Here is a 23,673-nt window from a genome sequence, read left to right on the forward strand (position 1 = left end):
CTTTGTTTCTGGCTCTTTGCTTTTCCTCACAACTCTTCTGTACACCTGGAGGGAATCTCATTTCCTTTTGTTGTTATTACACATTGCTTGCATGTGTCATTTAAAATGGCCCCTTTCCATCACATGGTGTCACTTATTGATCCTAAAATTGATCAGTTTCGGGATGAGCATCTCTTGACATGAAATTTTAATAAGAGTTGAAAGAAAATAAAAAGTTTATCACCATTTGCAGTACTTGTCCATCTCTGCATTCATCCAAACTTGGTTTGCTTCCTTTCTCTTAGCCCCAGGGAAGTCTTAGTCACCGCACTGACTCACAGGGGCAGGAGAAAATTCTGTTGAAGTGTTTAGTTGGTTGGGGCTGATGTTACTAATCTGTTGCTTCAGTAGTTTTATTATCATAGTATTTATTTCATTGTCACAGTATATGAGTTGAAAACAAACTTTCTGAGCTGAAGGAGACAGGACATTTCTCTGCTTTTAAATGAATTTGCAGTGAGTCATAGTAGTGGACCAGAATAAAGTCAATCATCTCATACAGCAGATTCTAGCAGTGAATGGAAATTAACTGAAATGTTACAATAAGTGGTTCATTGCATCATTGCTGAACAAAACAAGTCCAAATATTTGAAGCTCATTTTCAGTTTACTCTTGTGGTTATAACTATGTAAGATGCATGCTCATTGAGGGTACTGTTCTACCCCTTGGTATCTTGTCAGCTCATGCCAGGACTGCAGAATTTTATATTTAAAGGTCAATTCTGCCTTTGGCTTCCTGCCAATAAAACAAGGAGAAAATTTAACATGACATTTTGGTTCGTTCAGGAGAACCTATTGGAACTAGAATACATTATGAATAAACATACTCCTTAGGTTCATACTGTTGTCTGAACCCATGCCTCCCCATTTGCCATATTGAAATAGACTCTGAGCTGTTGTTGCCGGTTATTCTTCATCTTAAGTCAAACCCTGACTCCACAGTCGAGAGTTCCGTTGAATATTATTTTATTGAAAAATGATAAATTTGGAAAGCTCAGGCTTCTAAGTGTTGAAACCATCTTGCAGATGCGTGAGAGATTATTATTTAGCTTTCTTTCTTTATAGTCTGAAGATGATGGTTTGGAGAGAGACCGAGAGGTAGAAATTATGATGAAGAAGAGTGCTGAATGGATTTCCGACTGGTCAAGTAGACCAGAAAACATTCCTCCAAAGTGAGTACTGGTTTATCAGTTGTGAACAAAGTGTATTGTAAGTGTTATGTCTCAGTGTTACCCTGATGCCATGCAAATATAAATTCCATGTAAAAGGTATTTGTTTTTACCTGAAAATGCCTCTCGCTGATAAATGATGAAGCCTGCAGTTCTTTCACTGATCTTGAAATATTTAGAATCATAGGATGGTTCCAGCGCAGAAGGAGGCCTCTTGGCCTATTGTGTCCATGACAGCTCTCTGCAAGAATAATTCAGGGAGCCCCACTCCCCTGCCCTTTCCCTGTCGCCCTGCAATTTATTTTTCTCCAGATAATTGTCCAGTTCTCTTTTGAAGGCCTTGTTTAAATCTGCCTCCACCACACTCTCAGACAGTGTATTCCAGATCCTAACCACATGCTATGTAAAAAAGATTTTCCTCATGTCACCTTGTGTCCTTCTGCCATCCACCTAAATTAGTGTCCTCTGGTTTTTGACCCTTCCACCAATGGGAATCTGTCCAGACTCCTCATTATTTTCAAGACCTTTATCAAATTTGGTAGATTTTTTGTTTGTGGTGATCATAGTGTTCTCAGTCGCTGGATCTTTTTGTTTGGCCACTATACTTTCCTCTTTTTCTCTTGAAGCAATTAACTCAAACTGGGAACAATTGACAATTTTTTGAAGGTCCGTGTAGCTGGGCCTGATTCTGTGTTCATCAAAACTGAAGATGTCCGGAGTGGGAGCACTGGCTGATAAGTTGCTATTCCTTCTCCTTCCGAGCCTCGGGTACTGAAGCCAATTGTTGCACCCCTGCCCTGCGGGGTAGGGACCCAAACTAGCCCTCATGTCCACTTCCTGGCGCCTGATCAAACCTGGTATATTGTGGTCAGTATGTCTTAGTGCTAAGCCAGTAGTGCCTTATCACTCTGCCATCAGGGATCTGCAAACATTGATGCTTGTTTTGAAGCTGAGCTCAAGTGTCAAATTAGGGGAAATTTGGAGAGATTTTGCGAATTTAAATTTTGCAATTTAAAAGAGGAAACTTTCTCACTGGTTTCAGCAATTTTCTGTTCTTCTCTGAAAATAGCAGAAATGCACAGAAATTTCTGTAAGGTGGAGGCAGGCAAATGACAGAGCGGAAGCATCTGCTTGCCATGGTAAGCAAGCACATGTGTCCAACAAAGATTTCTACCACTTGCAGGAGTTATGTCTCCAGGTTCCCCTCAGCGCATTCTCCTCAATGCAAATAGCAGAAATGCACAGAAATTTCTGTAAGATGAAGACAGGCAAATGACAGAGTGGAAGTATCCAGGTTCTCCTCGGCGCATTCCCCATTTTAGTAGTTCCAATATGTACTGAATCGTGGGATTAGGTCCATGTCCAACTGCTGCATTGATTCATGTTTTGGATCCGTGGATCTCCAAGCTTTGGTTACACAACCAAAACCCATTGGATATTGCCATGGCAAGCAAGCACATGTATATAACAAAGATTGCCACCACTTGCACGAATTATGTCTCCAGGGTCATCCTCAACCCAAGTCACTCAATAAAAGCTCACTCCCTGTCACAAGTTACCATATTTACTGCACAAGGTATGCAATAAAGTAATCTCCGGCAATAGGTTGAAACAAAAAAACCTTTATGCAATGCAAAAAAAAATAGTTCAATTAGATTGCAAGATGGGACAGCTGGTGAAATAGTATGAACTCTTAAGTTAACTCTGATTAATTTCCATTCTTGTAACACATTTTGCAGTTATAAAACAAAGATTAGTGTTTTTTTGTTATGCAGTAAATTTTTGAATTGTTACGTAGATTTAGAATGGAGAAATCTCATTATCTGGAAAAGGTTCAAATGCAACCTGATTGAGGAGTTGTGAAAGAGAATTGAAAAGGTGACAGCAAAGCTGAAACTATTTTTAAATGCCCTAATGTTATGTTACAGTCTGTAACTCATTTCCTGGAGTAAGAACAGAAAATGATGGAATGCAGAGTAGGTCCACCAGTAGGCATAACAAGGGAAACCAAGTTACTGTGTTTCAAAATTTGATTCACAATCAAGACATTAAACTTTTTTTTTCTCTCTCTCAAGGTGTTTCCAACATTTGCAGTATTTTCTCTTCAATCATTTCGACATTTTTTTTTCAAGTTTGGTTCTGTTATCGCTGCTAATATCCAAAAATTCTAATTGCCAGTAAGGAACCATAGCTCAGTGTTGAAATAAAATCTTTTCTAATTGTATTGAATGGAATTTATTTTGAGAGTTTTGTGCTCATATCTAACTTGAACATCAGAATACTGATATAATTTACAGTGTTCTCTGCTTTGTTTTTAATTCTTCCCCCAGGGAGTTTCATTTCAAGCATCCGAAGCATTCAGTCACTCTCAGTATGAGAAAGACTGGAGCAATGAAGAAAGGTGGCGTATTTTCTGCTGAATTTCTGAAGATCTTCTTTCCTTCCCTGCTTTTATCTCATATTTTGGCCCTTGGCCTGGGGTAAGTGTTTAACCATGTATCCTGAAGTTGATTTAGAAAAAAAGTTGACTCATTCTTACTTTAGAATGATCGAATTTTGCATGTTGAGTAATGTTGCCATATTTCTTGCTCCAATATTCGCACTGTTTTTACAGCTGAAAAACACAACCAGCTTTTCAAAGCTGGTTCAGAGTTTCAAAATATTGAAGCTGTACTTTCATTGATTTCTGGTTAGGTGATTGCTGTAAGTCAATGTTTTTCATTAAAATATTCATCTAAACATTTCTGCATTTACAGTGAAGCCTGCTTAACTGAATAATTGATAAATAGCGCACTAAAATGAATAAAATATAAATGCAGATGATTCTGTCCTATATCTTTCATTGATTTTGAGATCTTTGATACAAATTAGAAACCCTAGAGTGTCTGAGCCTGATTCTCCCACTTCACTCTCCTGTGCCTCTGCCCCATTTTTCTGACTCTGTCATTGTACAAATTTTGATCTTTGAACCGAAGATTAAATTGGAGGTGCAGTTTTCCTCAGCTATGATCTTCGGCTGATGTGGAATTCAGGTCATCTGATTCTAATGTTAATTCATCTTTCATCTTTGTTCGTAAGTTATGGAGAAAACTAGGTTTCCTGTTTTCCTGTTGGGCCATCTTCCAACTGTCAGCAGCTCTTCATATTTTTTAATAAACTATAAATGATTTCTTTTTTTTTTACAAGGAGGGAATAATGGCACAATGCAGTGCCAACACCCATATGACCAAATATGTAGGTGTTTTTTCATTCCTGGTATTTTGCAATCAAGGTGCTGGAGAAAACAGTCCTTTGCATTTCAAACAAGCATGCGGGCCTGATTTTAACTCTGTAAATGAATGGGTTTTGAATGAGTCAAAATCGGGCCTGCACTGTCAGCATTCAGCACGTCATGGTCCAGTGTAAGATAGTTAAATGCAGAGTTAAGTTTGCTTTACTCTTCCCAACAACATGCTCAAGTCCAAAACTCAGAGGAACAATGCCATATTGCAGTTGTGTGACACTTTGATGTGGCACACTGATCTGTCTCAGTGAGATTGCCAATTCAGTGCCGTGTTTGGGGCACATTTGTATTGCATAGTCTATGTTCACATGGAACGCACAAAACACATTTTCAAGAAACACGAATGAAAATAATTAATGCAGCCAGAGTTGGTAGTGTCTTTGTGCAAAACAGATTCTGCTGAGAAACCGTTGTGATAAATTTAAAGATGCAGATCATTTAAATTTGAAAATATAATGAAATTTATTTGACCGTGAAAATTTCACATTTCCAGTAAGATATATTATACATGTATCCTGTTACGACTGAGGAGGGAGGAGTGCACTGTTTATCCTCGTCCCACTTCTCCATAGGTCACAGCATATATTTAAATTTTTCTACTTAAATGGACAAAAAAGCTGAACTTGAGGTGAGGTGGGAGTGACTGCCCTCGACATCAAGGCAGCGTTTGACCGAGTATGGCATCAAGGAGCCCGAGCAAAACTGCAGTCAAGGGAATCAGGGAGAAAATTCTCCGCTGGTTGGAGTCATACCTAGTGCAAATGAAGATGGTTGTTGTTGGAAGTCAAGCATCTGAGCTCCAGGGCATCACGGCAGGAGTTCCTCAGGCTGATGCCCTAGGCCCAACCATCTTCAGCTGCTTCATCAATGACCTTCCTTCAGTCACAAGGTCAGAAGTGGGGATGTTCGCTGATGATTGCACAATGTTCAGCACCATTCGCGACTCCTCAGATATTGAAGTAGTCTGTGTAGAAATGCAGCAAGACCTGGCAATATCCATGCTTGGGCTGATAAGTGGCAAGTAACATTCGTGCCACACATATGCCAGGCAATGACTATCTTAAACAAGAGAGTCTAACCATCTCCCCTTGATATTCAATGGCACTACAATGGCTGAATCCCCAATTAACAACATCCTGGGGGTCACCATTGACCAGAAACTGAACTGGAGTAGCCATATAAATACCATGGCTATAAGAGCAGGTCAGAGGCTAGGGATCCGGCAGCGAGTAACTCCCCAAAGCGTGTCCAGCATCTACAAGGCACAAGTCAGGAGTGTGATGGAATACTCTCCACTTGCTTGGATGGGTGCAGCTCCAACAACACTCAGGAAGCTCGACACCATCCAGGACAAAATAGCCCGCTTGATTGGCACCCCATTTACAAACATTCACTCCCTCCACCACCGACGCACAGTGGCAGCAGTGTGTACCATCTACAAGATGCACTGCAGCAGTGCGCCAAGGCTCCTACAACAGCACCTTCCAAACACGTGACCTCTACCATGTAGAAGGACAAGGGCAGCAGATGCATGGGAACACCACCACCTGCAAGTTCACCTCCAAACCACACACGATCCTGACTTGGAACCAGATCGCCGTCCCTTCACTGTCGCTGGGTCAAAATCCTGGAACTCACTTCCTAACAGCGTTGTGGGTGTACCTACCCAATTGAACTGCAGCAATTTAAGAAGGCGGCTCACCACCACCTTCTCAACGGCAATTTGGGACGGGCAATAAATGCTGTCCAACCCAGCGACGCCCACATCCCATGAATAAATGAATTTTAAAAAACTTTACTAATATGATCGATCATATACTGTATTTTTTCCCCAAATAAAACACGCCAACCAAGTTTCTTCAATAAACAACAAAATTATCAGTTTATTATAAAACTAGACTTGACCAGTAATGAAGTAAAGCATAAATATACAGATTGAAATATTAACATTCCCTTTTTCCCTCAGCCCCTCTCTCGCACACACAAACACACACATACACTGGTTAACTGGAAAAATAAAAGGGATTTTTGTTTTGGAGCTTTGTTTAAAAACAAACACACAAAAACCACGTAGACTGAATACTTGCTCATTCTTGGAGAAGAAAGAGAAGATATGGAAAGATGTCCTTTGTTTTGGTTTGGCGTCCCAAATGTGTATAGATGGGATTTTCCTCGAACAGTTCTTTCCAGGCGATGTTGAGGATCAGTTTGGGTAGGCGTTCCAAGAAATGTAGCTACGGAAGCTTCTGATAGGCCTTACAGCAGAAATGCGGCAGCAGGGTTTTCAGTTCACACGCATTCGATAAGCAGGGTTTCTTCAAATACAGGAGCAAAGAGGAGACTGACACACTGAATACGCAGGGTTTCTTTCAAGGACAAAGAGATGAGCTGGGTTCCCTGGCAGGCAAAAAAACAACAGTCTTCCAAACAGTTCATACTCAACTCGCTGTCCAAAACGAAACCAGAACAAGGTCACAAGAATCAAGCCTCCTGACCTTTATAAATTTTGACCTGTCAATTCACTGTAAACATCTTCTCCAAGTCAAAAAAACAAGCTGTGTACCTGTCTGCTAACAGGTGCCTTCCAGTAAGGGCTTGTTTACAAGACAAGTCCAGGAAACCTTCTGGTGACCTCTATTGAAGACACACAAAGTTCAGCATCTCTTCAAGCTTCCAGATGAATCAGTGTCCATAATTCAACTATAAGTCCTTAAAAACATATTTTACTAAAAATAGAAGCACTCTCCTAACAATCCTTAAGTAAAATCTCTCAAGAACAAATTTATTAAGCTGCATTTAATCACTGTGGGGGAGAAATGTACAAGACTTCTGAAGCAATGTAGCTCTATGCAAACCTTGATGACCCAAAGGAGGCTGTGCAAAGATGAATGCGTCGAAGAAAAAACTCACTTTAAAATTCTTTGATCTTTCTATGAACACCATAGCTTCAATTTGAAAATTGAAGAACTACTTGAAATTTAAATAGTACCTCTCTCAACCAAAGGATGTCCCGAGCACTTCACAGCCATTAAGTTACTTTTGAAGTGTGGGGACTGTGGTTTTGTAGTCAAGCATGGCAGCTAATTTGGACACAGCAAGGGCCCACAAACTGCACGAAGAGAAATGAACAATAAACCTGTTCTGGTGATGTTGGTTGAGGGATGAATGTTTGGCATGACACTTGGAACATTCCCTCTGCTTCTTCATGTCGTGGAATCTTTTTATGTCCACCTGAGCTGGCAGACAGGATTTCAGTTTACAATATTTCATCAAAAAGGCGTTCCATCATTATTGCAATGGAATATCCTGAATTTCTGTAAAATGATGTTCGACGAGAAGGGGAATCTTGATAAAAGAACCAGATGAAGTCCAAATGTGGATGTAAAGAGTGACTTAGATGTACAGAATACATGAGAGAGATTAAAGAGCAGAGCTTATGAAGCAAGTATCGATCTACACACAGCACTAAGCAGCAACATTTTAATTGCAACAGGGAATTCAGATAGAAATGTGAATTCAGCTATAGATATTTTAGGGTCTTGAATGTCTTCAACGTCAAGGCGAGTTGTATGCTCCTGGAATACAGGGGTTGCCTGTCAATGCACTGCCATGATCCAAAAGCAGCTGTGATAATATCTGGCTTTATAAGTGGAGAGCATTCCGTACAAAGTGCTCTTGCCATAATTCAATTGCAGAACTAAAATATCCCCTCCCTATTTGGAGATATCCCCATTTTTGTGCTACTTTTTGCTCCATGAGGACCTGCCGTTTGAGCTGCTGCTTCCTCTCTTCAGCTGTTTACCTGCTATAGGTTATTGGACATGTCCATATATGTCCATTTATTGTAACAGAGATTGACCAGGGCTGATTCAGAGTTACCTGATTGTGCAAAATCACCACTGGCTGACTTGGCAGCAAAATTCAGATAGTTATTTTATTTCCCAGTTTTATTGACTCCACGCCAGTCTCTTTGTAGCTGGTCTGAAGCACAGGCTTCCATTTCACTCTCTGGATCTGATCTTTGTGTGTGCACAATCTTTTACTTATGTCATCAGAGCAGCTCTTGATAGGAAAGGCGACCTGAATTAGAAAGTCTGGAGGAAGCCAAATAATGTTCTGAAAAATCAGAAAAATATTGCGTAATGAATATTGGAGAGAGGTGCTGTGAGTATTTGTTACACCAAGTGCTCTGCTTCGCCTTTTATCATTTTTGACCCACCAACAGCTTTTAAGGGACTGTGTGATGCAATAGGTTAGCACAACTGATTTTTACCTCCCGCCTTCACTGCAGCCTTCATGGATAAGGTGAATGAGTGATTTCTGTTACCGACAAGGGTCTGAAATGAAGTGACTCTCAACCCAAGCGAGCATAGGTTCTGATTACAGAAATGCCTGAAGTGTAGTACTAAATTGGAAATCGCTTTGTGGTCACGAGTGGCTGATGTGATGAGTGGAAATGTTACCGGTGCAATCGACTTTCGTAATGAACTTATAACTGAGGTACATTATTAGGGCAGAGTAGCAGGAACTGTTAGGTTCCTATGTTAGACCTGACCTGAGAGTGCCCAGTGCTAACACTGGACGAAGTCCAATAACAAGTTCTAATTTGAGTTTTTAAAATTTACCTTTTGCTCCATTTTAGTGTTATGGTTCCCCTTCCCTCTACATTTGCAGTCCCCACCCCCACCCCCGGCATCCTCTGTGATTAAGGGCGCAGGACTTGAACACCTCTCTGTTTTGCTCTGGAACAGGGGCTGAAAGCATCAAAAAGTGGCTGTAACTTGTCATTTCTCACCATTTTTCTCATACCATTGTGGAACTACCAAGCTTCAGCGAGGTACCTTCACTGGAGTGTATGGCTGAGATTGGGCTTTATGCAGGTCATGAATTGCACGCAGACATCTGTATCTTATGTGGCACATCTATTCTGCGACCAGCACTCTGCCCATATTTGTATGATTTTAATTGTTTGGAATTCATATTTGCAGCTGAAGGATGAAAACGTAGTGTACCAGAAATTGTTGGCTTCAACAAACCTTTTTAAAAGTAGAGTTGCACGATTATTTCAATTTCATAAAAAAAGGATGTTAAAGTGGAGTGCAAATTACACGCCTACTGGGGTTTTCAACTCAGTTGAAGAAAAATGATGAACCCCTTCGGATAATGTTCATTTCAACAAACTAAATTTAAACTACGTGTCTTTTTCATTGTGCAAGTGTGAACTTATTAGGCTGAGACATAGTTTTCCTAACCTGAGCCCTTTTGTTTTAGGATCTACATTGGGAAAAGACTGACAACCTCATCATCCAGCACCTTCTGAGAACCAGACTCAGATTTACACATGACCTGTGAAATTGTGTGGCTGTTCCATCAGTACATTTCAATTGGAGGAAGAAAAAACCCACCACAAGCACAAGACATCTCATCCCATTACATTTTTCCTTACTTTGAAGGAACTACATGGCCAGCCTGAGCACTGAATGGGCTGATCTCTGATACCCTCAACTTTGACTTGTTAAGCAGGATATGTACCACATGACAGCAGATTCACGAGCAAACACCCTCATTCAAGGAGCAATCCTACTCTGTTCAGATTAGATTATAAAATTGCAAAATTTATGCAGTTAACACAAAGCACCAGTGGGGATAGGAGAAGGAAGGGATGAGTGCACAGTAGCATTGAACTAATAAAGTTGTAGTGAGCAATGCAATTCATGTTTTGAGATTCACATTCTCTTGGATAACAGCTATGCACTTGAACTGACATTGACAGCAACCAAAGCTGAAATAATGTGCTGCTGTTTGGAGCTTTTCCAGATGGATTTGATTTTTGTTCGCAGGAATTGGCATTACATTTTTCTTAATCTTTTGTTGAATGTTATATTTTCCTCCATCCACTAACCAGAAATTGCAGTTTTCTTCCAATCCTCTGATGTCACATGCTCAGTGGTAGCCAGGAGGACAGGCATGCAGCTTGGCTCTGACTACGTTTCTCAGGAGCGAAGTTGTTTGTCTATGTTTGCTAATGCTTCACTGAAAATTGCCAGACATCTAAAGTTAGTTGTGAATTGTTTTCATTTACTAATTTTTGCTTTGGAAAACTGACTGCAGCTCTCCGCAATTGAGCACAGAACCTTGGCAGCAACCCTTTTGACTGTAAATGTGTATCACAACTGAACTCAAAATATATCTTCACTGAACATCTCCCATCAGGGGAGTCTCTCGCTGATTTCCTCCCTCCCCGGATCCCGTTGCCCATAAGTTCTGGGGCTAGTTGCAGCATCCCAGCGAGAGGTTGCTAACTCAGCCCTGACTGGTGATTGTACCTGAAATTAAAGATCTGATTCTGAGCCATCTGACAGGAATTATGCAGAGTAGTCTGGGGTAACTTGCCATTTTCTCTAGGACTATGAACTGCTGTCAACCTTAGATATCTTGGGCTTTCAATAATCATTTCCATTGTGTTGTGCAGCATCTTGTTAAACTAATCTGCTATGTCATGGACTGTTTAACCTTTTCTCTACTCCTTTAATAGGAAGGAGAATGGTACAATTAAAATACCAGTCTCCTGTAACCTTTTCCAAGTTTCTTTCAGTGATTTTTTTTCAGCTTTTATGCGCTTTCGTTTTGAACTTCTGCTTGGGTAAAGAATATTTGGGGACTGAGTGAAATTTATTCCATATTGGCTTTTCATGTCTGGTACATGAGTTTAAATTCAGCTTATTCTGATTGTATGAGCAGCTCCATTTTTTACTACCTGGAAGGATCCAAGCGTAAATTAGTTTGGTCAGTCTCAATCCAGTTCCCAAAGTATTTCTGCCTTTCGCACAAAATTGCCCTTAATTCACAACTAAATTCACTATCTTGTTCAGACCAGCCACATGATGACTGTGTGAGCAATAGAAAAATGTCAGTGTAGGATAGGGGACACTTTAAGATTGAAGCAGTGTAGAGGATGCTTCGCTCTGTGCCTTGGCTATACCTGACTCTGGAGTGCTTGATGCTGACATGGGGAAGTGGAAAATGTTTCATGCCCCAGCATGAATGCGTCACTTTGAAGAGCACAAAAAAGAATAAATGCCCTTTTAACTAACGATCAGATTAAGCAGAAATAGTACTGCATATTGACCTGAAGGACAGTGATATTCGACAATTACGTTTGTGGAGACTGTTTTAACCAAAAATGACGCTTGAATACTATTCCACTTGCAGTGCAACTGCTTAAAATGCTCCTGGGATTGTACAGCTCCTGATGTAATGAAGTTTAATTCTGTTAAATCTCTTATTTACAAAAGATCCTAGTTTAAGAATGTATTCGATTGAAGTGAATGTGACAATGTTACAGGAAAAGAAATCCTCGTCAGATTACCTATTTGGCAGGAAAGAGAAGTTAAGTGCAGTTTGAAAATGTATTCTGTGTTCCTTCCATTCTAGCTTCAGGGGGCTACACTATTTATTTTACTTTCTTCCCTTCGATGGGGGAGATGGCTGATTACCAGAAAATCACTTTATTGTATGCCAATATTACATATGTGAATTTCTTAAAGGCGTTTATTTTCTGTTATAAAAAATTGAAGCAGGAGATTGGCATGTGTTAGCACACTGATTAAATTTTCATGAATGTTGGAATTCTGAAGTCAAAACAGAAAATGTTGGAAATGCACAACAGATCAGTCAACACCTGACAGAAAAAGGCATGATCAAGTTGTGGATAGGACCCTCCAGAACAATGAGGAAGGGTCCCATCTGAAACATTTTGCCTTCCTCTTCGGTGTTGCCGTGTACATTTTGAGAATTTCATGTTTTTGTTTTGTTCCACGTTTTGTGATGTGTTGGATTGGATCTGAAATTGGTCAAGGGCAATTGACTGTTTTCATATAGTGAGAACGGTGCTACCACATTGTTTTGGGGAGGAGGGAGCACAGAAACAATTTAAATTTAAATTTCAGACTCTTTGATTGGAATATATTTTACAAGACTGAATCAATACCATTGTCTCCCAGTCACCAAAAATAAGTAGAAAATGTCACACTTTGAACTTTAATGCAACAAGCATAAGGACCTGGTGAAGAGTACAGGTATTTGTACATAGATAAAAATTAAATTGCATTCTTGCACATTCCTGTGTGTTGTGCATGCAGCAGCAAAGATGTCTAGCTGCAGCACCAACTTTTATGAAAAAAGGTGACTATGTTAAGAAATTAGGTCTTGTTGATTTTTCTTCAATTGGGGACAGGTTTTGCAAAAAAGAATCTGTTGAATTCAACTGAGCCGAAGTGATTATCAACAAATTTGACATTTAGCGAAGTAGCACTTCCTATATTGTATGCAGATTAATGTAAAATTAGTAGCATAACCATTTTTGTGCCATTAAACGTATTAATGCAAGTCAGTATTTCTTCTTTCTAAAGCTGTTGATAAGCTAAAATTTGTAACTTATGTTCTACAACTTGGTTATATAATGCAGTTAACACAGTAAAATATCCTGAGGTGAGGATAATTAGAGCACTGAGCAATTGAATAAGGAAGCTGACTGAGGGTGATGAGGGACAAAAAGATTTTAGGAAAGTGTTTTCAGTTATGAAGAAACATAAGGTGGAGCTGTTTTTTTAAATTTTTTTCTTGGAGCTTTGTATTGTATGGTACTAAGAAATCTTGCAAGGGTTATGGGGAAAAATGGATGCCTGGCATTGTATGAGGATATTACATTTCAGTGCAAATCTGTGGCAAGCAGTCATTCTACAAATGTGTGCATGGGTATTGAGGGTTGGCAGCATTCCTTTGGAAGACATTACAGTTGAGCTTGGTTTTTCCCTCGTCCAACATCTACACATGCATCTTTCAGCCAGAGTTACTTGATGATCATCAAACTTGGGAGCTCTGGCTGATTTCTCCTCCTGCTTGCTGAGGGCATTTGTATTGCTCCAGCTGCTACCTCAGTTGAGATCAGCTGATTTTGTATCGACCAAGGTCTCAGCATCTCCTAGTAATCGCCTACACCATGTAGTGTTTTTTCCCTTTCGAGCATTGGGGATGTTGGACGCTGGATAATAGGCTGAATAATTTGGCCTGTTGTCAGTATATCCTGAAAATGCTGTGTTTCTGAGCTTCAAAGTTGATGAGTATGTGATTTGTTTCCGGAAATTCCGAACAGCCCAGTGAGCCAGGATGTTCTCCACCATTCGATAACCTGCCTATAGGTCAAAGAACTGAAGTAACAGTACTGGGGTAATGATGGCCTGCTAGAAATTCATGGTGATCATTCTTGCAGCACATTCCAGTTAATCAGAAAAAGCAAAAACTTTGTCCCAGTTCCATTAATGTCTAACAGTAATTTGTTTATTCGTTTCCATAAAAAGACTGAAGCGTAAACACTGGCAGGGAGCAGTTGGGCTGAAAGGCCTGCTTTTCTGCTTTACATTCATTGTAATGAAATCAAGAGCAACGATTGGATCTGGAACATTGTAGCACTGATAGCATTGGGTAAATACATTACTCAGTGCGATACTAAAGCCACATGGACCAGCAAGGTTCCAGGTTCAAACCCAGGTGTCCACTGAGATATTGATCTTAGCCAGGGAAGCAGTGGAGGTGTTTCAAGTTAATCACGTTTACATTTCTCGGATAGGAGCGAGAAACCTTTTGCATTTATGGGAATAGAGTTTCTGCTTTGAGCACAATTGGTGATGTGGGGGACAAATTTGCTTTAGTTTTCAGAATTGAATATTTTGCTCAAGTTCCCACTCAAACTCATTTGCATATGGTGGAATGTAAAATCGACCAAGAACCAGTGCAATCGGGCTGTGTTTTGGAATGTCAGTTCTTTTTTTTACTTTGTGATTAGAAAACATTCCTGGATATATTTGAGTGGAACAGTTTTAGTAATACAGCTGATAATGGGTTTATCACCAAAGAAAGTATTTTTAATCAGCATCTAGTTCACCATCTATTTGTAACCCAATTTCAAAGAACTGAAAATGACTTTAAAAACTGTATAAACCCTTTACTAGTTTCATAGAATCGTCAGTTTCTTAGTAAATTAAATATTTTTTTATATTTAAAAGGCAGCTGTTAGGTTCGTTTTAATGCCTCCTTAAAGGCCTCCAAATGGGAGCAATTCGTGGAAACTTGCCATGCTGACTAATTCCATCTGTGAGCAGGACTGGCTGCCAACACTATGTCTTTTGAACTACCGCAAATGATTGTGGAAACTTAAAATGTGCTGGACGTGATTTGCATTTGAAATTCCTCCATCTTCTGCATTGGTTTGGGTGAATTGCACTGGAAATACCCAGACCTCGTACCTCAGTAAGGGAGTCTGCTTCAGGATAGAGAAGGGCAGAAGAAAGAAACCTTTTGCTGGTATGGAAGGGAAATTGACAGGTAATAAACACGAGGAATTCTTTTATTTTCATGTCCATCTTGAAGTTAGATTTTAAACTGTATTTTCAAAAGATTGTATTTATATTTTATGAAGTCACTCTGTATTTCAATTTATAATTGGGTTTTTCTCCATTTCTCTCTCGTAGTATTTTTGCCAGAATATGGTGTGAGAACTTATTTCGGGGATGAACACCTATTCCAGATTATCTTGCAACGTATGAAAAAATATAGGATTGTTTTCCTTGATGTGGAATCTGGAAACAATTGTAAAGATACCTGACCTTGTATACAAATTTTATACCATCTATGGTTCATATATCGACAGATATATCAAACCATGCCGGATGATAGATTTTTCTTTCCAACTTTGAAGGAAATTAAGGTTTTATTCAGTCATATGCTTGCCCAGAAACTGATGACGTGTAGTTGAATGGTTAAAGTACAAATCACCAGGCGAGGTCACTGCTGAAACTGAGATAGTTAAGGAATTAACACAGCTTTGTTAATTTTTCTCTCTTTTTATCCTTTCTTTACACATTGTTGTAGGTTCTGACTCTTCCAAATCCTAACAATTTCTAACTGAGCACTTGGCAGCAACAAGATCCCTGGCTGAGAATTTTACCCTTCTCTCAAGTCCAGGGGCCATGCAGTCTATTTTAATCTTTGTCTGATTTATCTATGTTACCAATAATAGAGGAACTCTTGCTTAAATAGTTGAAAGACAAAATATTGCCACTGCTACTGTGTAGGTAACTCCAACAGTGATTCTTAACCTGCAAGATCTCTCAATGAGAGATGAATGTCCAGATGGACTAGTTTCTGGTGGTATTTTTTGAGGAAGCAAAGCAGTGAACAAAGATTGAAATTCCCTGCTCCTCTGAATTGTGCCATGGTATCTTTTAACACTCAGCTGAACCATGTGATCAAGCAGATGGGGCTTTGATTTAAGCACATCATCTGAAAAAAGGTATTTTCAACAACGTAGCTTTCTCTCAAAACTGTACTGGAATTTTGGCCTGAATTATGCGAAAAAAATTCTTATTGGGGATTATACTCGTCGTTTTCTGACCAAGGTGGGAACATGTTACCAATTTGCTCATCAGTTGCCCCAGGGTCAGACCCGCCCCTCTTTCAATAATGTTGAAAATGTTGCAGTTTGCACAGAAATCCCTTGGTAAGGTCGACAACATTATGGTGTGTGCTCTAAGTATCCAGCAGAGGTCACTGTTGGAGGTTATTCAAACTCTGGTTTAAAATTATCTGTATATTTAAAATAAATATACTTTGATCTCTAACTTCATAAACCACCCCTTGATTGAAAATATAATTATCATTCCCCCTATTTCTTGTTGATAAGCACTTGAGAAAATGGAGTTTTTTGATATGAGATTATGACAAGAACTTAAGTCAGGCCATTTGAGCAATTCTAACTCTTCTGTCGAGAGAAACTTCACGGGATCCAGCTCTCTGTTGAATGATTCCAGAGTTTTGGTCTCCAGTATTGCATCCGGAAGTTCATCCTCTGAGTTGATCACTTTGTGAAGAACTTCCTCATGTTTGAAACTGCTGATGTCGTGGTTGAAGTAAAAACAAGAAATGCTAGAACCACTCAGCAGGTCTGGCAGCATCTGTGGAAAGAGAAGCAGAGTTAATGTTTCGGGTCAGTGACCCTTCTTCGGAACTGGTTGAAGTCCTGTTTTGAGTTTTCGCTTTTCATCTTTAAAAATGAAGGTCACCTTTTCTGGTCATCAATACCAAGTTCCTCTGAGTCCCCCGATGGTAGGGAGCAGCCTTGTAACTCTTAAATGTCACCTTGTGTCTCAGTGAACACAGCTACTTGAAGACTGCAACTGACTGTCGTGTTTAAATATGATTTGCTCTGATCTTCTCTCGTGTATTTTCCATGCAGTTAAGTATTCTACTTGAATTGGTGATGGGAAATAACTGAAGAGCAGGCTTGGTACTGGGGCAGGATGAAGATGAACAAGTGGGTCCAAACATTAGACTGAAAGGGAATGAACTTAGTCTCCTTCTCATGTAGTACAGTGACTGACATTGGCATCTATTAAAGTCTGTTATGTAATAAAACTCAAAGACCAAATCTTGAATGAGTAATATGATTATTCAACTCGTACTCTTATGTCAGTACATGGGCCATTTATTACAATTTATCTATCTTCATTTTATTTTCAAGATGTTAATTCTAGCTGGCTGATAGTGTCACAGGCACTGAATGCTCCCGTATAACATTTTCATAGGTGAGACTTGACAATGAGCCCCCTAATCCATTGCTCATTTGATGCCCATAAGTGCACTTTCCTGCAAGAGTCACGAGATACTGGTCAGAAGCCCTGATTGACTTTTCCTCTTTGGTTCCCAGTCAGATTCTTCTAATACTCAGTGAAAGCTGGTATGAAAAATGGGGATGGGACAGGTTATCTGAGGACATTTGAATCTTGCTTTATTACGAGCACCTTTAGAAAAAAGGCTAAAATGTTGTGGTGAAGATCGTCAATTCATATGGCAGGTTATTTCGAAGTCGACTTTCTTAATCTCTATTTAGAACTACTTTTAATATTTTCACTGGTCTTTGCTGATTTACTTTGAAGTTACTGTCAGGGTGTTACCGAAGCACTCTGTTGCTTTTTTCTGCAGACTACAAATCTGGAACCTTTTCTCATCTTCCTTCATAACTTGACCTCTTCACACGAGGAATCAGAATTCAACTTTTCTTATCCAACAACTCCTTCATTAGCTGCCCAAATCTTCAGGCTGAAACAGCTGCATAGTATCCTGTTTTATAATGACTAAAACCTGTGGGTTACTGGATTCTTTTCGACAGCACACAGGGAACTGTTATTTGGTTTAAGTGACCAAATATTTATGTCAATAATTGTCTTCTTTAGACTTGGAATCAAGTTCACTTCCTCTAAGCAGCCTCCAAGTACCATTTAAAATGGCTCACACAAACCAGTTATGATTTAAGTTGCAGAGAGCTTGTTAGATATTACTTTAATTGTAGTTTATCATTCCTGGCAGTTCAAAATGTCTTGATTACTTTTTCTGAACTATTAGGGGACTGTTCTTTTTTATCAACTGGTGTTGCCGCGGAGGATGTAAGCATGAACATTCATGATTGTGATTAGTTTAGGTTATAGCAGCAACAACGCACAATGAAACTTATTTTGTCACTACGTGTCTCATCTGGGAAACATTGCACATTTAGACTGGTCTCATGCAGCTTTAAAAATAACAGTGTATGCTTAAAATTCAACAACTTAGCACCGCAGCCTCACAGCTCCAGTGACCCGGGTTCAATTCTGGGCACTGCCTGTGTCGAGTTGGCAAGTTCTCCCTGTGTCTGCGTGGGTTTCCTCCGGGTGCTCCAGTTTCCTCCCACAGCCAAAAGACTTGCAGGTTGATAGGTAAATTGGCCATTATAAATTGCCCCTAGTATAGGTAGGTGGTAGGGAAATATAGGGACAGGTGGGGATGTGGTAGGAATATGGGATGAGTGTAGGATTAGTATAAATGGGTGGTTGATGGTCGGCACAGACTCGGTGGGCCAAAGGGCCTGTTTCAGTGCTGTATCTCTAAAAAAAAACTAAACTATACTTCACCACCTTCAAGAGCAGCCCCTGCTGCACCAGTCTAACATTCTCCTGCATCGAACAAGGTTTAAGAAGAATACTGGGCCCCAACGAAAAGCAAGACCTACCTACAATCAAGGACTTTACAGTGAGCTCAAAGAACAGTAACCAAAATCCTCTTCAGATGTAGCCTCAGAAAATTCCACTTTACTTTTCTTCTCTTTTCTGTCTCTATTTGCATATGTGTATCACGTATACATGCTAGCGTGGGCGCGTCGCGTATCCGTAGGTGTTAACCGAATTAGAGATTGAGTTTAGTAAAGTGCAACCTTTTTTCTTTAAACTTAAGAAAACCTGTTTGGCAAGTTTCTTTGCCTTATAATTGGAAGTTAGTGAACAAGCATTCACAAAGGGGGAGCTAAGAAAAAAAGGGTGTGTTTAAAATTAAACCCTGTTACGGTAAGACCAGGTGAAGGCTGAGGGGGAACCCTAGACCCCTTTCTTACCTGGTCAAAACAAAAGTGAAATCCAATCCTTGTTCCATGTCCATGGAAATCAGTGGGATAGTAGCAGGATTGGCATCCCGGGATAATTTCCCTTAGTACAGGCTGCTGTTGTCACACCTGAACTACTGCACCAGTTTATCATTAAACTGACGTAAGCTAGTTTAAAACCTCGAACCTGCAGATATATATGACTCAGCGTCACACAGTATAAACTACGTGTGAGTGTTTTTATAATGCAAGCAATAGGGTGTGACTTAGGAAAAATTATTGATCACAGAACCCTTTGATCAGAGGAATAAGAAATGGCTGAGAAGGATTTCATTTATTACGTAGAATTACATATAATATGCAGCATGGAAACAGACCTTTTGGCTCAGTCAGTCAATGCTAGTGTTTGTGCTGCACTCAAGCCTCCTCACCTAATTTTCAGCATAACACTCGTGTTTATCTGTAGTATCATCTCGCAGTTTTGGGATCATCCTTGTCAATCTTGTTTGCAACTTCTCCAGTGCCTCTGTATCCTTTTTTACAATGTAACCACCAGAGCTGTTCATCTTGTGACATTGATGATGTTTGAAGTCATATAAATACAAGCAGATGTTGACAGAATGTTGACAGAAGTCTCAACTTAGTTCATGAAGATGAGTCAATACAATTGATGGATGGCCAAAGCGGAGAAATTAGCTTCATTTTACTGAGACCTCCCAGCTCTTGGGTGAGCCATTGAAATGGACAGGCTATAATGTGGGAGAGCTACTGCAGCCAAAAGGAATCTGAAAGACCAAACAATCTGTGGGAGAAGAAAACAAAACTGCAACATTTCAGATAAAGATCTGGCATCTACTGATCAATAATGATTGCAAGTATCTATGTACAGAGCTATTCGCAAAGGATGTCATTGTTGGGTACTCCACTGACCCTGCTTGTTAATTTCTATTTACTTTGGTATTTTTTGCATATGTAGCTCCTCCTTGCTATGGCTAAGACAGCATTGACTTTTGAGAACCCCATAGCCTGAACCTGCTCTGCTTTCCCAAATGAAATGGGCTTTAGTTTTTAATGAACTGAGCTTGTTTTTACAGCCAATTTTCTCACCTCCTCTTCTTAACCAGGTATGGTTTCTTGGATGTTAGTTGCCTTCCAAGAGCTCCAACAAGTGACTATTCTTGATGTGACCTAAAGAGCGAGTAGCTGCAGAGTATTCGGGTGCGTGGGGGTAGGAGACTATGTCTCTGCTGGAAAGTGTACCTTCTGTCCACATGTACAGAGTTTTCAAAAGGAGAACATCCTCTTACCCAACAAACCACCTCACAGCATCCCTACACTAATGAGTCATTCCATCCCAAAGCCATCCATCCATCCATCCACCCTACCCAAACCCCAACTCATCCTACATCCCACCCACTCAGCCTACCCACCCCTCCCACCAACTGCTAATCCTACACCCCTTCCACTCATTCCACCCACCTCAACCCAAGGTACTAAAGCCACCACACTGTAAATCCAGTTAACTGAGCACAGACCAGGGATAGAACATCTTTTGAATGTTTCAGTGACTCACTGATTTTATCATTTGAAGCTTCAGGAAGTTTTCTCTTATTTTGAACAGTGTTTTACAGAGGGAGGTTAAAAGTACAGTGACCATCAGAGGAAATAAGAGATGCTTGAAGATCACGATGTGCAGCACATTTGGTGGGTGGGTGTGGAGGGGAAAATGTAAAAAAAAAAATTCTCATGCTGTTATCGAGTTCACCTGAAGCCTGAATGTAAAATAGAAGCATGTGGTCCATAGTGGGTCCATTTCACCTGATAGAGAAAAGATGGGTTAACATTACTGGCCGGAACTGTTGAGGAGGCCAAACCCGAAATACAAACCTTCCACTTGGCCTTTTATGACAATGAGCAATATTTCTTCTGATTATCTTCATAATGCATGTCCTGTTTATTGCACTGTGGGGTATATTTCAGTTTGCTCATGGCTGCGCATGCATGTATCTGAAAGGGAATGTTGGTTGCGTACGGCCTGTTTATTGAAATGCATGGTGCATTCCATATTGCTACGTGGCCGCACACCCGTGCAGCTTGGAGGGAACATTGCTGTTCGGCATTTACAGAGTTTCTTGGCATTTTCACATTTCTGCCATGAAATATTTTTTTTCTGACTGGTCCAGGGGACCTTGACTGGATAACATTGGTGACCAGGAACTGGAAGTATCTTTGGGGCCATGTGGGTTCCCCACCCCCTGCCCCTGAAAAATAACTGCGTGTATCCCCCCCTCAAAACAATAGTGTGTGCATCAGAATTGCGGACTGATTTCCTTGCACATTCAAAATCCTTCAGACATCAGGATTTTAAAACTTTTGATGCGACCATTCTTTAGAAATGCAAATTTTTAAAATCAACATTCCTTTGTAATCTGCACCTTTTCTGGCAGGATGGAGGTTTGTCATCAAAAGGTTGGCTGCAGGGCGGTGAAAACAGAAGTAGCCTTGCTTTTTCATGAGCAGCCATCGCTTCATTGATCTCCTGGCAAAAGATTAAATCATTTTGGTGGCTCTGCACCAGTGCTGTGTGCCAGTCCTAAATGCTCGGCTGCATGTTGAATTATTCTAACCTTTCTGTGAAGAGCTGGCTTTGGTCCAGCCAGTCTGGAGGCATTAGTCGAGAAAATAGTCCAGACCATCATAGAAAATGTGTCTGAAGCACAGAGCCAATCCACAGCTCGAGGGCATGCGTCTTGTGATTGGACAGTTTTAGGTGTTCTGATGTTCTGCTGCAGACTGATTTGTTCGTTTAATGTCATGACAACTGGTCTCACCTATTAACAACTTGATATATCTGTCTGTTAGCAATATGGTGACATTTATAATAGGTTTGGCAGGATGCACTGTTTTTAAACAGGAGAAATGTGCGGTTTGATTTCCAACTTGTAATAGCTTAAACTTTTAATAATTAATATTGATTTATATCTTATCCATTATGTCATGTTTGTTATTGTACACCAAAAAAAAGCCCTCTGTATTTTAGCAGTTTACCAGGAAGTGGGTGAATGAAGCTGTGTGAAAACAAAGCATGTACTGATGATTAAAATTTCCTTGAATGCTTGTGATTCTTCCCCCATTTCTGCTGGGGTTATTGTTCTATGAGCACTATTTGAGCCTTGCTATTGACGTAAATTTAGACTGTACCTGCTGGCTATTTGACTGCTGAGAGCAGGACAGTCAGGCCTGATCCTGTTCTCAAATAATAATAATAAAAACAAGGAATGCTGGAACCACTCAGCAGGTCTGGCAGCATCTGTGGAAAGAGAAGCAGAGTTAATGTTTCGGGTCAGTGACCCTTCTTTGGAACTAGCAGATATTAGAAATGTCAAAGGTTATAAGCAAGTGAGCCGGGGGTGGGGCAAGAGATAACAAATGAGAAGGTGCAGATTGGACAAGGCCACATAGCTGACCAAAAGGTCATGGAGCAAAGGCAAACAATATGTTAATGGTGTGTTGAAAGACAAAGCATTAGTACAGATAGGGTGTTAACGAACTGAAGATTGAACAGCAGCAAGTACAAACATGAAAAAAAACAGTGGGTAAGAAAACTGAACAAACTACAATGACATGAAATAAACAAAAGAAAAAAATTGTAAAAAAGAAAAAATAGCTAAAAATAAAAGTAAAATGGGGGGCCCGTCATGCTCTGAAATTATTGAACTCAATGTTCAGTCCGGCAGGCTGTAGTGTGCCTAATCGGAAAATGAGATGCTGTTGCTCGAGCTTGCGTTGATGTTCAGTGGAACGCTGCAGCAAGCCCAGGACAGAGATGTGAGCATGAGAGCAGGGGGGAGTGTTGAAATGGCAAGCAACTGGAAACTCAGGGTGTTGCTTGCGGACTGAGCGGAGGTGTTCCGCAAAGCGGTCACCCAGTCTGCGTTTGGCCTCCCCAATGTAGAGGAGACCACATTGTGTGCAGCGAATACAGTATACTACATTGAAAGAAGTACAAGTAAATCGCTGCTTCACCTGAAAGGAGTGTTTGGGGCCTGGGATAGTGAGGAGAGAGGAGGTAAATGGGCAGGTATTACATCACCTGCGATTGCAGGGGAAGGTGCCATGGGACGGGAACGAGGTGGTGGGGATAATGGAGGAGTGGACCAGGGTGTCGCGGAGGGAACGATCCCTTCGGAATGCTGACGGGAAGGGAGGGGAAGATGCGTTTGGTAGTGGCATCACGCTGGAGGTGGCGGAAATGGCGGAGGATGATCCTTTGGATATGGAGGCTGATGGGGTGGAAAGTGAGAACAAGGGGAACCCTGTCACGATTCTGGGAGGGAGATGAGGGTAGAGGTGCGGGAAATGGACCGGACGCGGTTGAGGGCCCTGTCAACAACAGTGGGGGGGAATCCTCGGTTGAGGAAAAAGGAGGTCATATCAGAAGCACCGTCATGATCCTGTTCTCACCTGACATTCTCTCACTTGTCTGTTTATCAGGAATCATTGTTAGGGAACAGGAATCCAAGCTGAATTTTCTCTCCCTGGCCCCAGATGTGCCGAGCACAATTGCAGCTCTCCAGCAGCTAACCTGCTTCAGATTAGCCAACTAGGTACAAACCAGGATTCTGACTTGAGACCTGTTGCTGTGTCTGACCATCTTCGACAGAGTGCCTTCAATTACTAAGTTATCGAGGAGCTACCCAACACCTTTTCTGAACT

General features: G+C 40.6%; 2 protein-coding genes across 2 annotated transcripts in view; both read left to right on the forward strand.

Annotated features, from left to right (window-relative positions):
- The window catches only part of LOC137357090 (BCL2/adenovirus E1B 19 kDa protein-interacting protein 3-like), a 39,956-nt gene extending 27,078 nt beyond the window's left edge, over positions 1-12,878 (forward strand). Inside the window, exons 4-6 of the mRNA XM_068023103.1 lie at positions 1,104-1,210; positions 3,538-3,687; positions 9,762-12,878. Coding sequence (XP_067879204.1) covers positions 1,104-1,210; positions 3,538-3,687; positions 9,762-9,810 — 306 coding nt within the window. The 3' untranslated portion in view covers positions 9,811-12,878. The remainder of the gene's footprint in view (positions 1-1,103; positions 1,211-3,537; positions 3,688-9,761) is intronic.
- A 1,633-nt stretch (positions 12,879-14,511) lies between these two features.
- LOC137357089 (dihydropyrimidinase-related protein 2) overlaps positions 14,512-23,673 on the forward strand; it is a 70,338-nt gene continuing 61,176 nt past the window's right edge. Inside the window, exon 1 of the mRNA XM_068023102.1 lies at positions 14,512-14,873. The gene's annotated coding sequence lies outside the window, so the exon portion shown is untranslated. The remainder of the gene's footprint in view (positions 14,874-23,673) is intronic.

The sequence above is a fragment of the Heterodontus francisci genome, chromosome 47 (assembly GCF_036365525.1).
Source record: "Heterodontus francisci isolate sHetFra1 chromosome 47, sHetFra1.hap1, whole genome shotgun sequence".
NCBI classification, from domain to species: Eukaryota; Metazoa; Chordata; class Chondrichthyes; order Heterodontiformes; family Heterodontidae; genus Heterodontus; species Heterodontus francisci.